The sequence below is a fragment of the Chaetodon trifascialis genome, chromosome 4 (assembly GCF_039877785.1).
Source record: "Chaetodon trifascialis isolate fChaTrf1 chromosome 4, fChaTrf1.hap1, whole genome shotgun sequence".
Taxonomy (NCBI): domain Eukaryota; kingdom Metazoa; phylum Chordata; class Actinopteri; order Chaetodontiformes; family Chaetodontidae; genus Chaetodon; species Chaetodon trifascialis.
The window spans coordinates 29,258,423-29,274,494 of NC_092059.1; the positions used below are offsets into that span (position 1 = coordinate 29,258,423).

At 40.1% G+C, this 16,072-nt stretch overlaps 1 protein-coding gene across 6 annotated transcripts in view; it reads left to right on the forward strand.

The window, feature by feature from the left end:
• The window catches only part of ptprfa (protein tyrosine phosphatase receptor type Fa), a 365,864-nt gene that overhangs the window by 129,621 nt on the left and 220,171 nt on the right, over nt 1–16,072 (forward strand). For all 6 annotated transcript variants that reach the window (XR_011602126.1, XM_070961026.1, XM_070961028.1 and 3 more), the window contains exon 3: nt 6,246–6,391. Coding sequence is in view for 5 of the 6 variants with exons in the window: in XM_070961026.1 (XP_070817127.1) it covers nt 6,246–6,391 (146 nt within the window). In the remaining variant the exon portion in view is untranslated. The remainder of the gene's footprint in view (nt 1–6,245; nt 6,392–16,072) is intronic.

The window sequence follows — 16,072 nt, forward strand, 5'->3', positions numbered from 1 at the left end:
CATGTGTTGGTGATAATGATGAGTCCACCAGTGTTGTCGATCATTGTAGGACACCGGAAAAGTTGTAAATGGTGTGCAAAATGCTAAGTACTTTCACGATTAACACAGCTTTGAAAAGAATATGTTCAAGTGCAGTAACATTTAAATGGTCATTCATCCTCAATAACTTCAGGCTTTAGTTGAGACTTCTTTTAATAAGAATTGAGACTCGGACTTGATGACTTGAGACTTCACTCAAGCTTGTTTCCATTGCCTTGACACGTTACTTGAACTTGATTTACTTGACTTAAATAGCCACTCTGTAAAGAATATGATTAGTGTTTGTATAAATCTGGGCTTCTCGAAGTATACAATTTCTACAAATAGTAAAAATGTAGTTTAAAGAATATGTCTGAGTCAGACATAAATATGGACTGCCTGTCTGAGCCCTGTCCAGACCTCTGACCTTCAGTTAATTGTGATGTGTTCTTTGAGTACTGAGTTTGAAAACCTCTGCTATAGAAGGTGTGTATGAATTATGTCAGTTAAACTAGATTAAAACTGGAGTGCAAAAATTTTACATATAATTGGATGCGCTTGCCAAATGAGTTGTGTATGAAATGTGGTGTCTCTGGTGACATTCCAGTGCTGGTACAATGTTAGTAATGCCTTTCAGGTCAACAATGATTGGTTTGCCAGGGCTGAAGGGGGACCACCTGTAATTCTACCCTGAATACTGTTTACATTATGATCATCTCATATTTGTCCATTGTACAGAAGATGATTTATGAAACCAAAGTGCATCTTACAGTAATTAATCCTTACATTCATCAACAAATTCTTTACCCTTTCTTTGTGAACAGAAAGTCTTCTACCTGGAGCATTAGAATACATCATAATTCCCATAGAAGCATGAATAGAGAACCAGTTTATGTCTTCTGAGGGTTGCTGCCTCTCTCTACCTGCTTCCTGACTAAACAACATCCCCACTGTGGCTCCAGCCATGCATGTCCTCTGTGAGAATAGCTTAATGCAATGAGTGGCCACTAAATGAGCAGAGAGGAGTGCTTGGCCTTTAGCATATACAAAGTCATATTGCATAATATTCAAACTGATAATTATATTTACGTGCCAGTTAATCTTAAATTTCTCACCTCCAGATGACATGACACACTGGCTGTCCAAACATGATTTGCATGATGTATGAGGTTTTAAGCAGATACTGTGCCTTTGCTTCCTGCTGCTGCATATTGATCTCCAGTCAACATGATCCAACATTAAAGGTAGACTTCTACTTAACCATGTACCCACCAGATTCTTCGTTTGTGGAAGATCATTAGCGTATGCATGTAAACTCTTTAACTAATTCAGAGGTGGCTCAGGATGTAACTCATTTAATGGTGACTAGATACTGGAAAGTAGGAAACTCTTCAAATCAACAAACATTTTTCCCTAGAAATTAGTATACAACAACAACAACTACAACAAGTACTACTACTACTACTACTACTACTACTCATAATAATAGTAATAATAATAATCATAACAATAATAAGAAGAATACACTGTTTCCCTGATGCAAGGTTTTCTTCTGTTTGAAGGATAAATACTTATCATTCTGGATTATATGTTAAAGGTGACATGGACACATTTCTAAGGAAATCTTTTTAAGAGAAATGGCAAACACAGGGTCAGAGAAGCATGCAAGTGAGTGACAATTCACAGCTGCCAGTGAAGTGAGGCAAGTGCACCAGCTTGTTCAATGTCAAACCTCGGGGTCAGCCAACAGCAGCCATGGGAAATAAATAGCTTAATAATGGTACAATCCACTCACTTCTTCTCCACCCACCTCCTCTGCCTGCTTGAAACCTCTGATAAAACCCTCTGTGTTGGCTTGACTCACACACTAACTTATTTTTGCGTAGTGCTGTATAGGGCAGTATTTCCCTGCTGTACTTTGACCATCCTCGAGACCCTACTTTAACTTATAGTACAACAACTCCAGTACTATTGGATTTACCTGGGGAGCAACTCTTGGTTCCTACTGTACAAATGGGTTTTCAATCACACTGAACTTTAAAGAGCAGACTCATCAGTTGCCAAAAGTTACAGTGAAAATGCTATCCCCTTTCTGAAAAAAATCATGTTTTCCTGCTGGAAAAAATAGAATTTAACCCATCTGGAACCTCTTTATAGCCTGCCATTTTGAAAACACTGCTGCCATATCATACCATCAATCAGTGCTGCACATTACTGCTGCCGTTGCTGTGAATGTGCAATACTGATCAATGGTATTTAATGACAGTAAAGTCAGTAGGACTGTCCTGAAATACTTTGCAGAATAAAGGTTTTGCACATCTGTAGTGTCTCTGCTGCCTCATTAATGATGCAGTACGCAGTTGGGTTTAAAAAGTCAGCATCAGCAGTTTCCCAAATCTGCTGTATGATCCCAAATGTTTCCACGTATTACTTCTCAGATGGTTTGATGTCATGATCTGTTCAGCATGGCCGACTAGTTTTCTCCATTTTGCGAAGGGAAGAAAAGAACAATAGCATAGTTCACTGATATGAAAACAAGTCATGCAATGGATTATACAGACAGTGCAGTTTAGGAACAATTTGCTGTTCTTATCATAGTCTGCATTAGTATTATTGTAGTGTTCTGAAATAGGACAGGCAATTAGAGTTGGAATATCTCTTTTTTGTGTGTTTGAACAATAGTGTGGATTTCACAAGTCTAGCCCTAACCATAACTGAGTGCTTTGAGTTGCCCCAAGAGTGTCTCCATTAGACTGGGACCAGATTCAAATGATTGTATGAAGAAATGACTGTACATATAATATAAGTGTAATATAATATCAGCGTGGATTTAGTTTGAAGTTAGTTTTTAACCAGGGTAGTTTCATTAAGAATAATTTTCTTTTTCACACATATCCTGCCTCATCATGACGCAGTTGCACACATTCACAGCTGAAGCTGCCCAGCACAACCACAATCTGATGAGTTGGCCACTGAGCAGCTTGGGGCTCAAAGGTTCAAGAATGAGGGTCAAGTCATTGAAACCAGCAAACTCCCTGCCAGAAGCCAGTTTCTCAAAGCTCTCTAACTACAACATGTATGTCTGTGTAGCTGCCTGAATCGAATTTCATGCTAATTTGTAAGTGTGGGGGGCCTGCCACAATATGCGTGTTTTTGGTTATTGTATGGAACAGAGCCATGAACCACAAACCACACAAGGAGAAGGAAAGGCAAGCAGCAGCCTGCGAAAAAAAATTATCTTTGGGTTCTTCTGTTTTTCAAAGTTACAAGAGAGAAACAAGCTCTTACTGAAGGACAAGTTCTAACAGAGGACATTTTGAAGGTAGCAAGTAGGCAGGTGCAGATCTGCTGGATGACAGTACTTTGATGCCTTCAACCATCAGCATTTTAAGTGTCATCCACTTGTCTCAGCCTGTGACCTTTCCATTTTTGTTGTCTGTGGAGCTCCTACATTGAATATTAAATTATTTGTCTAACCATCCTAGGTTTAGTAATGGTAAATGGACTATATTTATATAGCACTTTTCTAGTCTTAACAACCACTCAAAACGCTTTTACACACTAGTTAACACTAGTCAGCATTCACCTATTCATATACACATTGATACGTAGCCACCAGCGAACACTCATTATGAGCAGTAACCATTCACACGCACACTCACACACTGATGACACTGCATTAGAGGCAATTTTGAGTTCCTTATCTTGCCTATGGATGCTTTGACATGTAGACTACAGGACTCAGACTCTACCTCCTGACGACAGCTGCTCAATCAAGCCAGTTTTATTTATAATAGCACCAAATCTTAATTATGTTTGCAGCATAGCTTAAATGCATGATCTGATATTGCTGTATTGGTGTTATTCCTATAACATCATAATTATGTTGCTCGAGGACCATCATTGCAACTAACCAATCATGCTGTTTTGATGTCAAAGCTTCCTGTGCTTGACCCATTCATCCACCATGAGCTGCTCTCTATGCTACTTTGCCACTTTTGGGTCAGTTACAATGGTGGTCCTGGAACAACATTAATCATGATGTTGTGGGAACAACACCAACATGACGATAGCAGATGGGCCAGCAGTAATGTAAGATGCTGAGCATCTATTCTGCACTGAGTGCTGCATGTTTGGTGTTTATTACCAATGGCTGTGAGTTTCACAATGTTCAATTCTTGATAGAGTGCCTCACTCATCACTATCACTTTTTGGGCATGACAAGAACCACAAAGACAACCTTCAAATTCTATATGTACAAGGGCTGAACAATGATGGAGGATAAATTAATACTGCTGTACTAATATTGTTTTTCGCATTAAATTTTGTCTTCATAAATGAACTATTACTTCCACAGATATTCAGTATCATAGCAACCAAAGCTGAAAAAAAACCTCCCTGTAAGATACTATCTAGTGCTACCAGCTGGGGTCCCTGAGGAGAAATAAAAAAGTGTTCACTGTAACACCCCCTGATGATGTACTAGTTCATGCTGATTCATTTCGAAAGAGCAACGGCCATTGAGGAAACTAATACAGGGCCAACTGCACCAGTGGTGTAACTGCATCACTCAGCTGCTCAGTCACTCAGTCATAGATAAGCTGGAAGTGCTGTTGCAGTCCAGTCACATCATCTTTCATTTTAATTATGGAGTTGACTTTGAATAGAAGAAATATATGTTTCATCACACTATTTATGCTTTTCTGAATAACATTCAGAATCAGGTATGTCCCAGATAAATAACACCACACATAACTAGCTTATTAAACCAGACCAATTATGGTCTGGAGCAGTAATGAATATAAAAATTGAATTTGACTGTGATTTTAAGAGAAACACAATTTATCATCATTTGTTATTAACATTTCCTGAAATTAATATAGCAACACAGTGAGAGGATGAACTCACCTGCATTTTTTGTTTGTTTGTTTGTTTGTTTGTTTGTTTGTTCACAATAATGGGCTTTTTGTTGATGAATTACAACTTGGGCCTTTTGTTTTGTTCATCATTCTTATGTCTAATTCCTATTACTAGTCCAGCCACTGTGTTTACCAAAGTCATTGATGAGATCTAGAAACATAGCAAAATTGGTAAGAGGATGTTTTTCAGGGCAAGAAACACAGACAGACATTCACACAAGTTTTAAACAAGCCTCCTGATTTGGTAGAGAGAATTTAGCAAACAGGTCAAATATAATTTGACCTCTCCTGTAAACATGTGTTGCAGTTTATTATGACATCACACAAGTTCACTAGTCAGTACTACTGAGCCTGTGAAAACATACAGTACAATGTCTGAGCCACTGCTGCTTTGGTTTTGACTATTCTTTGTTTAATGTGTCTCTAAGAAGTTCACCAACATTTTGGAAATGCAATACTGAATAAGCCCTTTAAACACACATTTATTCACGTTTATATCGGCAAGCAGTCTTCTCTGGTTTAACTAGCACATTGCTACATTTCTTATCAAGTTATACCCATCAAATGTTGATCAGTGAAACTGTGATATTGAGGAATGCTTCCAAGTTCTACTTTGCATTACCATCCTCTGCAGTTGGTAGGGAAATGTATTGAGTCATCTATGTGTTTGTGAGCATATATGTACATGCAAGCTTGTCTTTGCTAATAGAGCACCAGATATAACAATACAGTGGCTTGCACATCAAAACCACCACCAGTGGCCGAAACCACACAGGGTACCTTTAAACGTAAGCTTGACCATGACATGACAAATAAATATGACTTCTTTTTTAAGCAACATTATTATACATGTGCAACACAGGTTTTTATTTTGTGATTATGTTACAGTGATTGTTATTTTGGGTCCAGTGTACATCTTTAGTGAATGTACGTCTCAGTGTAGGTTTATGATACAGGTTTATTCATGCATTCAAACTGAGTTTTCAAGGTTTCTCTGTTCATTCACGTCTGCCAGCTCCCTGCCACTGTTAATAAGACTGACAGGCACTGCTTATTATCAGGGTAAGGATGTGCTCAGCTGTTTTTACTGGCATTGCATTTGACTAGGTGTGGCTACAGGCATGAGACAGACTTTGAAAGAGAACATTGTTATTGCAAGAAGTACAGCAGATGTAGTGTGGTAAAATCCTTGTAACTTGCCTGTAGCTGTTTCTCTGTCAGGGCACTTCATCTGATACTGGTTATCTTCTCTTCCCTCCTCTTGCCTCTTCCTTCCCTCACATTTGTCTTACTGTCTCTCTCCCTTAGGCATGCCCAGCTTCATCAAGTCCCCTGACGATCAGACAGGGATTTCAGGAGGAGTGGCCTCGTTCGTATGCCAGGCAGTGGGTGAGCCCAAACCTCGCATCACCTGGATGAAGAAGGGAAAGAAAGTCAGCTCTCAGCGCTTTGAGGTACAACTTGGTAGCAGACCTCAAAGCTCCCTGTCTGATGTGTTAGAATGTGCAGAACCTTCCTTTCTCACACCATCACGGCTCATTAGCTCTTTGTGTGAGACACAGTAGGATAGGTTGGGTGCTGTAATTCTATACTTGCAGTTACAATGTGTCAACGTACCTTCTCATGGAGATGAGTGTTTAGCAGCAGTGAGGCTAAGATGTATGCTGGGGTCGTATTTGCTAATTGCCACCATGCTCAAAAAGCTATACAGCAACTCCATTTAGTGTCTGTTTGAAGACCACTTAATACAAATCAGGTTAGGTGCAATATGGTTAGGTGAGGGAGCATAACTGTGATAACACACTGTCACTGAGCCAGAGGCTAGCACATGATAGGCTGTCAGGTTTATTCAGTGTTTGTGTAAGAGCAGATTTATTGAGGTGCACCATGACACCATTACTTACATTTTTTAAATTATAAACAATTGCTATTAAGATACCAACACCAACACTGAATGTGTCCAAATTCTATCGACAAAAATACATGAAGAAAAACACAGGCTATTGTTTCAATGAGACATGCTCCTTCATTATGATGTACATTAATGTGCAGTCAAACAAGCAAAGCTGGGGAAATATAAAACATGCACAGTGATGTCTGCCTGACAGCACAGAGATAGAAAAGGCAGTTGTGAAATGCTGTAGAATTACACTGATCATGATCAGGCACATGTCACCCAATACAACAGTATAGTTCAATTGTTTAAGTAAGGCAATAGCCTAACCAGGTCATAAGGTACGCTGTCTGTTTCCCCCAGAATTCAGCAATTATTGCTGTTTGTCCCTTACAGGACATTGTAGACCTGAAAATCCTTCTGTGTGGGATGCCATGCTTTTCTTTTTTTACTTGTCCTACTTCAGAAGGTAACCATGGCACCCTACAACATCCTACAATACTCAAATTAAAAGCACCCATTCAGTCCATCTGTTCAACTAATGTGGTAATTAAGGTGGTGTCTTACACTGTGGGTTTGAGAAGTTATGGACCAGCAGCAGAGGTAACAGCTGTCATTTTGAGCAAATAAGGAACCCCCAGGTCTCAACCACAATCCAGAACTCTTGTCTGCTGCTTCCTTCTCTCATCACATTGCCCCATCACACACTAAGAAACATAACAGAGTCTGAGGATATGTAGAGAATCTCCAGCTCTTATGGGTTACATTTCCTTTCAAAAGTATCTGATGGCAGAAAGGCAAGTTTATCAGGCGATGACCACGCAGGCAATGCATATTAGTAGCACAAATTGTATTGTTGGCATGTTAGAGATGTCAGTTAAGACTTCCGCCACCTGTCCGGCACATGCCCTGAGTCTGCATCTGGGGATGCCAGGAGGGCCTGCAACCTTACATGTATGAATCCTGCTCAATGGTGGGGGCTGGTCGTTTGCTGTCTATGATGGTCTGGATGCCTTGCTACATGCCCTGGGGGTCAGCGTTGTTGAAATGTTCTTCAATCCTTAGCTTTTGGTTATGCTCGGCCCTTTTGATGCTCCTGGATGAACTGTTCATCCACAGCTTCTGATTTGGGAAAGTTGTAATCTTTTTAAGGGTGATGACACATAATTGATGTTAGTGTTTATGTAGTCCAGGAGAGGAGACATAAGAGGCAATGTCCCTGTTGGAGTCTGGTGACCTGAATGGCAAACACAATCCAGCTTAAACAGATGCTGTAGTACAGTGTCTGGTCCGTTTGGCCACACCCTAACTATTCTCACTAAAAGTTTTAAGTGTCTGATGAGTGGTGTGTACTTTGGGAGTAGGAATGGAGATAGGTGGTAAGACCAGAATCATGCAACTGGGTCGGATACTAGCCAGGTAACCCACAAAAAAATTGTCAAACAGGTAAAACATATCTTTATATAAATTCATAGGTCTGAGTACAGGTAAAAATGAACAGGCAGGCAGCAGGTCAGAACAGGGTGAGAACAAAAATAATTTCTTGTTTGTTTGTTTTTTTCTGGAGAAATCAGAAATGAAAAGGATTGTGCAGTGTTACCATTCAGCTGACCATGGTGTGATTGGAGCGCTTCAGACGTTACCGCGATATCTTGTCCCAAGTACTGTATCATGTGTGCTTGTAATAATATTTCTGTTAGTCTCTTAAATGATTGAAATGAGTAATTCAGCAATCAAATCTCCATCTTGACTTTCTTTATAGGCTACCTGAAGGCAAAAAATATGGACAGTTTAGAAGATGTTTTTTATGCGACAAATGGGCTTGTTGACATTGAGTTAAAACAAAACAAAAAAAAATCCTAAAGAGGCCGAAATATATTATTAAGCTATTTGTCCCTGCAGTAGACTAAATGCATGCATGTACTTTAAAATCTTTGACCCTTTTGACACGATAAAATAAAATAACACTTTATTAATCCCCCCATAGGAGAAATTACTGTAGGGCATTACAGGCAGCAGCAATAGTATCAGAAATATATAAAGCAAGACATAAAAGGGAATGAAATAGAAATTAGAAAATGAAAAATTAACTACATACATATATTCTATACGAAAAGAGGGGGAGGGGTATTGAAAATTAATATGGCTTGGGAGAAATTTTAAATTGCGCAAGGATTGAAAATTGCACATGGTTTAAGTACAGTATCACTTTTGCACATTAGATAAAATGATATGTAGCACAGTATATAAAAAGAAAATACGTACAATATTTGCATAGACTTGATACAAAAAGATAAATATGTAATTTTGCACAAGATATTGCATGGATGTAATAGCAAGATGATGAAACATAAAATCACACAGTTGTGTAAAACAGTAAGTGTGTAAACACAGTGCTACATCCTTCTCCCAGAGGGCAGTCCAGGACAGAGCCAGCTCTCTTGACCAGTTTGTTCAGTCTTTATCTGTCCCTCTCAGAGGTTCTGCAGCTCCAGCAGACAACTGAATAGAAAATTGTGGTAAACTGTTTTTAACAAAGTCCTACATACTCGAAAGGACCTCAGTCTTCTTAACAGGTGGAGACAACAGGCCCTTCTTGTGCATGACCTCCTTGTATACCAATTTGTTCCCCTGTGATGCACGTCCAACAATGGCTGAATCTTCAGAGAACTTCTGGATGTGGCAGCTGTCAGTGTTGTGTCTGATGTCCGATGTGTAGAGGGTGAAGAGGAAAGGGTAAAACACTGTGCCCTGCAGAGCCCTCATGCTGTAAACTACTTAATAATGTGTAGTGTGATGTTTGCTAATAGCAGCATGTAATTCTTTAATTGCAAGTTTAGCATCAACATCCAGGAAGGATGTATGCTGCCACAGCACTACATGTACACTCTCTGGGTGCATAGAAATTTCTATACTTTACCATGAGATATTCTAGGCTAGCAGAGGAGTGAGCCTTGATCATAGCAGTGTCCGTGCACCAAGCTTTGGTTACATAAATGAACAGTCCCCCACCTCTGGTTTTACTGAAACTATTTCCTGTTCTATCCTCTCTGAGGATGTAGTGTCTCGTTAGCTCACTGGTGTTATCTGTACATGAATGTGGAAAGACATTGAGCCTTGCTTTGTGAACATGCCATCATCTTGGTCTGATTCTCAACAGTCTGGACTCTCAAGTTCAACTGGCAAAGATTGAATGCCCAAGAACATGAGTGTGAGTGGGGCATACTCTGCTCTGACAAAGGCCTAAGTGGTTCCTTACAGTAAAAAAGTATCAAAATTAATATCTGCTGTCAGGTGAGGAGCATTTTTAAAAGTCTCCTTGATGGTCCATTCTCTGGTCTGTTCCTAGAAAGCATTGCTTGGGATTACATTATTGAAACCTTTAGTACAATGTGAACTTAATTATTTAATTGATTGTTGCTGGTACAAAATATTCAGTGGGATGGATTCTGTAATATAAATTCTATGTAATACAAATGCATTGGTCCAGATCTTTTCAGTCACCTGCTGAGTCTCATCTACATTTTAATGTGCAGAATCTTTGTGCACTGTGATAAGATGGCCAGAATCCAGACATTTTATGCATACAGCCAGGCACAGATTAATGCACAGGCTACTCCAGGCTGCAGCCTAGGGGGCCCACATGTGAAGGGGCCCTCTGATTGTTCAGACTATTTTCAGAAATTTAAATATATTTCAATGGAAAATTGGATTGGTCTCCATTGGTCCGTTAGGTCAGACACAAAAAATTAAGCACCTGATTGGGCAGATATGCATCACTTTTATCCAATCAACAGGTGCTCGCGCTCAACAATTTGTTTACTTGCATCACTGGGGCCGTTGATGCTGTCACTCACAGTCCTACAGCGGCAAAATGTCAAACAAAAAATATAGCAGAGCCCTTCACCTGGTTGTCACGGACAAGATGACCATCCACAGCAGGCGGAGGCGGACAACGAGCAAGCTAACGTCGGTGTAGCCACAGTTAGCTCCAGCCCATCTAAAGTTACTGGTGAGGCTGATCGCGACCACTGCGCCTCACCTTGTCTCTCAGAAGTGGAGTTTGAGGGATCGACAACTGAGCCACCCAACACAAATCAGATGTTGTTGTGCCTCCAGGAGTTAGCCATGATGTGCTAGCCTTAGCCAATTCCACCACTGCTTCACCTGTTGCTGCAGAGAGGGCACAAAATAACGGCAATCCTGCTCACGTTACCTGGAGCTCGGATCCTGCGTGCTGGGACAAAATTAATGAGGATATGAGGAAATACTGGATTAAAATGGGGCCTGAAACTTGTCAGAACAAAGATGCAGATGTGGCTGCATCCGAAAGACAACACAAACACCAAAAAAGATTATTTTCTAAAACACTCTTCACAAGAAAACTGGCAAATGCCGAAACTGTGGCAAGAGAATGGTTACTGTATTCCCCCTCAAAAGGAACTGTATTTTGTTTCGCATACAAATTATTAGGCGACAGTGATTTTCAGTCTGCTTTCACGGCGGGCTATAGTGACTGGAAAAATGCGACTGTGCCTTGGTGAACATGAAGCATCAAAGAGCCACAGAAAGGCCATGGTACCTTATGCTACATGCTGTGCTGATGCTGGATGCATTGATTCAGAACTAAAAAAGCAATTTGACAGTGAGTGTGAATACTGGACGGAGGTTTTAAAGAGGGTGGTTGCGGTCGTTAAGTTTTTGGCAGAGCGCGGACTACCGTTCAGGGGACACAGTGAAATTTTTGGACAACCTGATAATGGGAATTTCATGGGTGTGCTGGAAGTTATCGCTCAGTTTGACCCATTCTTGAAAGCCCATATAGAAAAAAATGGTAATGCTGGTAAGCGGACACCATCCTATTTGTCTTCAACAACATGTTTGGAGTTTATTGAGCTGATGGGGGAGCAAGTCCTTGCAGAGATAATCAGGCAGATAAAAGTGGCAAAGTACTTTTCAATAAGTGTTGATTCCACACCAGATGTGACCCATATAGATCAGTTGACATTCATCATGCATGTGTCACCTGATGGCCGTGTCGAGGAGCGTTTTGTCAAGTTCCTGCCAATTCAAAGTCACTCAGGAGAGTCACTCTGCTGGTCTGTTCTTGGTGTTTTGAACGACATGGGTATTGATATAAATAATTGCAGAGGTCAGTGCTATGATAATTCAGCCAACATGTCCGGCACTTACAGTGGCCTGCAGTCACGCATTAAACAGATTAACCCTTTGGCCGAGTGGGTACCGTGCGCAGCACACACTCTCAATTTAGTGGGGGTTAACAGCGTGAACTGCTGTCTTGAGACGGAGGAATTTTTTAACTTCGTTCAGACACTTTTTAATTTTTCCTCCAAATCCACAACCCGCTGGCAGGTTATTACAGTGGGTTTACAGCCCAATGACAACCAAAGAATAGACTTTAAAAAGTCTGTCTGAAACAAGATGGTCAGCACATGCACAAGCGACAAAAGGACTGCACCAGAACTATGCCAGGATCCAGAGTCCTTGCAGAAATTAAAAGATGACTTGAGCCAAAATCTCACCGCCTAAAATGAAGCCACAGCACTGTACAGTAAGATGGAAAAATTAGAGAATGCCTTCCTGTGCAATATGTGGAACAACATACTACAGCGTTTTCATAGGACCAGTACTGCACTGCAAACTGTTGAACTGGATTTATGTAATGCTGTCAATCTGATCAGCTCATTGAGGGATTATGTGGCCACCCTGTGGGAAAATTTTGACAACTTTGAGAGTGATGCAAAAAACATGTCTCCGACAGTGTCCTAAAGATATACAGTGGACACACAAAGCAACAGAAGAAGGAAAAATCAAGCAGATGAGTCAACCAAACTAGACTGTGAGCAGTCAGGCCGCGACAGGTTCAGAGCTACAGTGTTTATTGCTGCCACAGATCATCTCCTAGCAGAAATGGATCGGAGGTATCACTCCTACAAACAGCACACATTTGGATTTTTGTACAACATTCCATCCATCTCCGCACAAGATCTCCATTCAGGAGCAGCTGATCTCCAGAGGAAATATCCAGGTGATCTAGAAGAAGATTTTTTGGATGAATTTGGACAATTCAGAGAATTCATTAAAGGACAGGAGGACATCTCAACAAGGTCACTGCTGAATCTTGTAAGAGGAAGGAGACTACAGTCGGTGTTTCCAAATGTTTATATAGCACTGAGACTCTATTTGACTTTACCTGTAACCAATGCCAGTGGGGAGCGCTTATTCTCAAAACTTGGACTTGTGAAAAATAAACTGAGATCCACAATTGGCCAAAACAGACTGAGTCACCTATCTCTGATGGCCATTGAGAGTGATGTTCTCAGAAAATTGGATTTTACCAGTCTCATCAAAGACTTCTCAGCCAGGAAAACAAGGAAGAGAGCCCTGCAAAGGTAAAGTGTGTTTATTGGGCTGCAGTGCTGTTGCATTGCTGCCATTATTATCCTTACATTTGCTGCTGCTGCTGCTGTGTTACTGTGTTTTGTTGAATTTGTTTTTGCCCAGCTGCTTGATTTGTAAAAGTGTGTTATGCTTTAGAAAAACAGGGTGGCCTGTACTGCTGCTGCTGCAGATGTTGTGTCTCGGTTGAGCTAAAATCTGGTTGAATACCTTTCTGTAGTATTTTTGTTACAATTGAAGGCTGTTACAGTAAGGGGCCCATGAGTACCTTAATACTCCTCTGCATACAGCTGCAATAATATACACTGCAACTGCTTATTAATTAAAATGACTGTATGAGCCTTCCTGCAGGAATCAGGAGCAGTAGGAATGCTCATTAGCTGCCAGCCAGCCCAGATGATTTCAAGTGAAGTGACTCAACATGAGTCCTGTGCGGATGGAAACACTTGGTTCATGTCATTGTGAGTAATAGGAATTATCTTCCACCTGTCTGCTCAGCATTACTCAAAGTGATGGCTACCCTGTGTGTGGGGCGGGTGTAACTCCTCTCAATGCAGGGTGACAGTCCAACTTTCTCTTTCCTTCCTAACTACCCTTTTATAAAATTTTATCCAGTTGAACAAGGCTAGAAAGAGAATCTTTAATACTGCAAAGCATTCATGTCATATGTCAGTGCAATATTCCTTATATGTCTATGCTTGAATTAGTCTCGTTCAGTGTAGAAGGAATGTTACATATATGTTCCACATATTTGCTGTTACAGTTAAATGTCTATTGATTGCTAATAATTTTAGGTTTTAGATGCACAGGATATCCCGTGTATATCTCTTCAGGTATGAGAATGAGGATGAAATACAATTACTGTAGCACCCGATGTCATCTGTGTCTCTATACGTTATCTGGATATCGTCATCTGACCATGTATTTAACTAGGCAATTTACACTGTCACTGCCACTCTCGTAAGAATTGTACTTGTCTATAAATATTTTTCATTGTTTGTATTGTTCACTTATCTGTCCACCAGAAATTCCTCTCTGACTCTCACTGCACTCAGACTCAGCACGTCTATTCTTCATGTCCCCTCTGAGCATCAATAAAGTGCAATCTTATTGTCAGTGCACATGAATGTAACTTGTAGAAAATGTGGTTTCATTGGCAGGATTAATACTATTTACCCTTCTCGTTTTTTTCTCTCTGCTATTTTAACAACATAATGCTGCCTTGTGAAAATCGCTCTTTTGATGTTAAATTCTTTATCAAATATAACATCTCTTCTGGAATATACTTGAAATGGATCAGAGTTATGGTTATCCCAAACCTGGCTCTGTTTTGACATGAATTTAACTAGTTGAACTTAACTCTAGTGTAACATTTGGTGTGAAGATAAGATAAGACTTTATTGATCCCACACTGGGGAAATTTGGTCGTTACAGCCAGCAAGTGTGACAAAAAGCAAGCACAGTGGCATAAAGAGGTCAAAATAAAAAAATGTACAGGATACAGAATAGAAAAACAACTGTGTACATTTGTACAGAAAAATAGTAAATGCCATAAAAAAAAAAAAGTTAACTAAGGTCATAAGGTTTTCTACAGTCTTGGTCCTTTTTTCCATTCCCAAGCTTCTTTACAATGGCTGTACAGTATAATCAGTTCCTGTCATTCTGAGTAAGAGGTTTCTCGTGTGTTCTTCAAACTCATAGCTTCCCTGTGTGCTGGGTTGGTTGACCTCCTACGACGGTAGGAAGAGAGGGCGGCTCTGTACCTCTTTCATTAGAGCAAAATGTGCTTCTTGCCAGTCAGCTGGTTGAGTCATAGTGCAGTGGAGCAGAAGTGTAAGGCCCAGTGTCCTGACCTTTGAGTCTTTACCCCCCTAAACATTCCTAAAGCCCCTCACATACCTGTTATCCAGTCAAGCTCATCACTTTATACATCCCCCTTCAGCTGCTCTGAGGTCAGTACTCAGGTCACTCCAAGCAACATGATCAAACTTAGTGAGAACCTTTACTTTCACCATCTCAGTTCCTCTAAATTTGAATAATTTGCAATGATTTTTTTGTACACAGTGGGTCATTTTCATGGTTTTGTCAAACATTCCTCTCTATATGTTCTCCTCATCATAATTGATGAGATTAGGAATAAAGAAATCATCAAAATGATTTCCCAATCTGGGTTGTGTGGATTCATTTAACTTTCTCAGCTGTACATTAAACAAGGCAACTAACTGTTGCAGACAGAACCATTACTCTGACCTATGAAGTGTAAGAGAGAGATGATATTCAATAATGACCATGTCCACTTATTAAACTAAGCACCCACATACTATAGTTGTGCACGTTCACAGATTTCCTGTGCTGTGTGTAGGACTATTAGCAGCAAATCAGCTGTACCAAGTTTCAGTTTGACCTAAAATCTCAACAGGCTTGGGCAATCATCTGTATTTTCAGATAGTCCGATCATCTTTGGATTTGATTACTTCTGTAGCTGTGTGGTGCTATACATGTACTTATACAAGCAAATGACAAGAGACAGCAAGAGCAATGGAGACTGATGACAGTTCAGCCTGTAAATGACAGAACAGTCTCAGTTGGAATACAGTGATGCAGAGTCTAATGTAATGAAAATTTTTAACTTTTAATTTAACTAGTTTACCTTGCAGCTCTGGATAAAGCTCTGGACAACACAAATTTCTTCACAGTCCCTCATACAAAGCAAGGCTTTCCCGTCTTTTTTTCCCCCAAAGTTAATTTTACAAAACAAAGAGGACAAATCACAATTACATAAATTGATTCTATCATTCTTCCATTTATGTGGAATTATAAA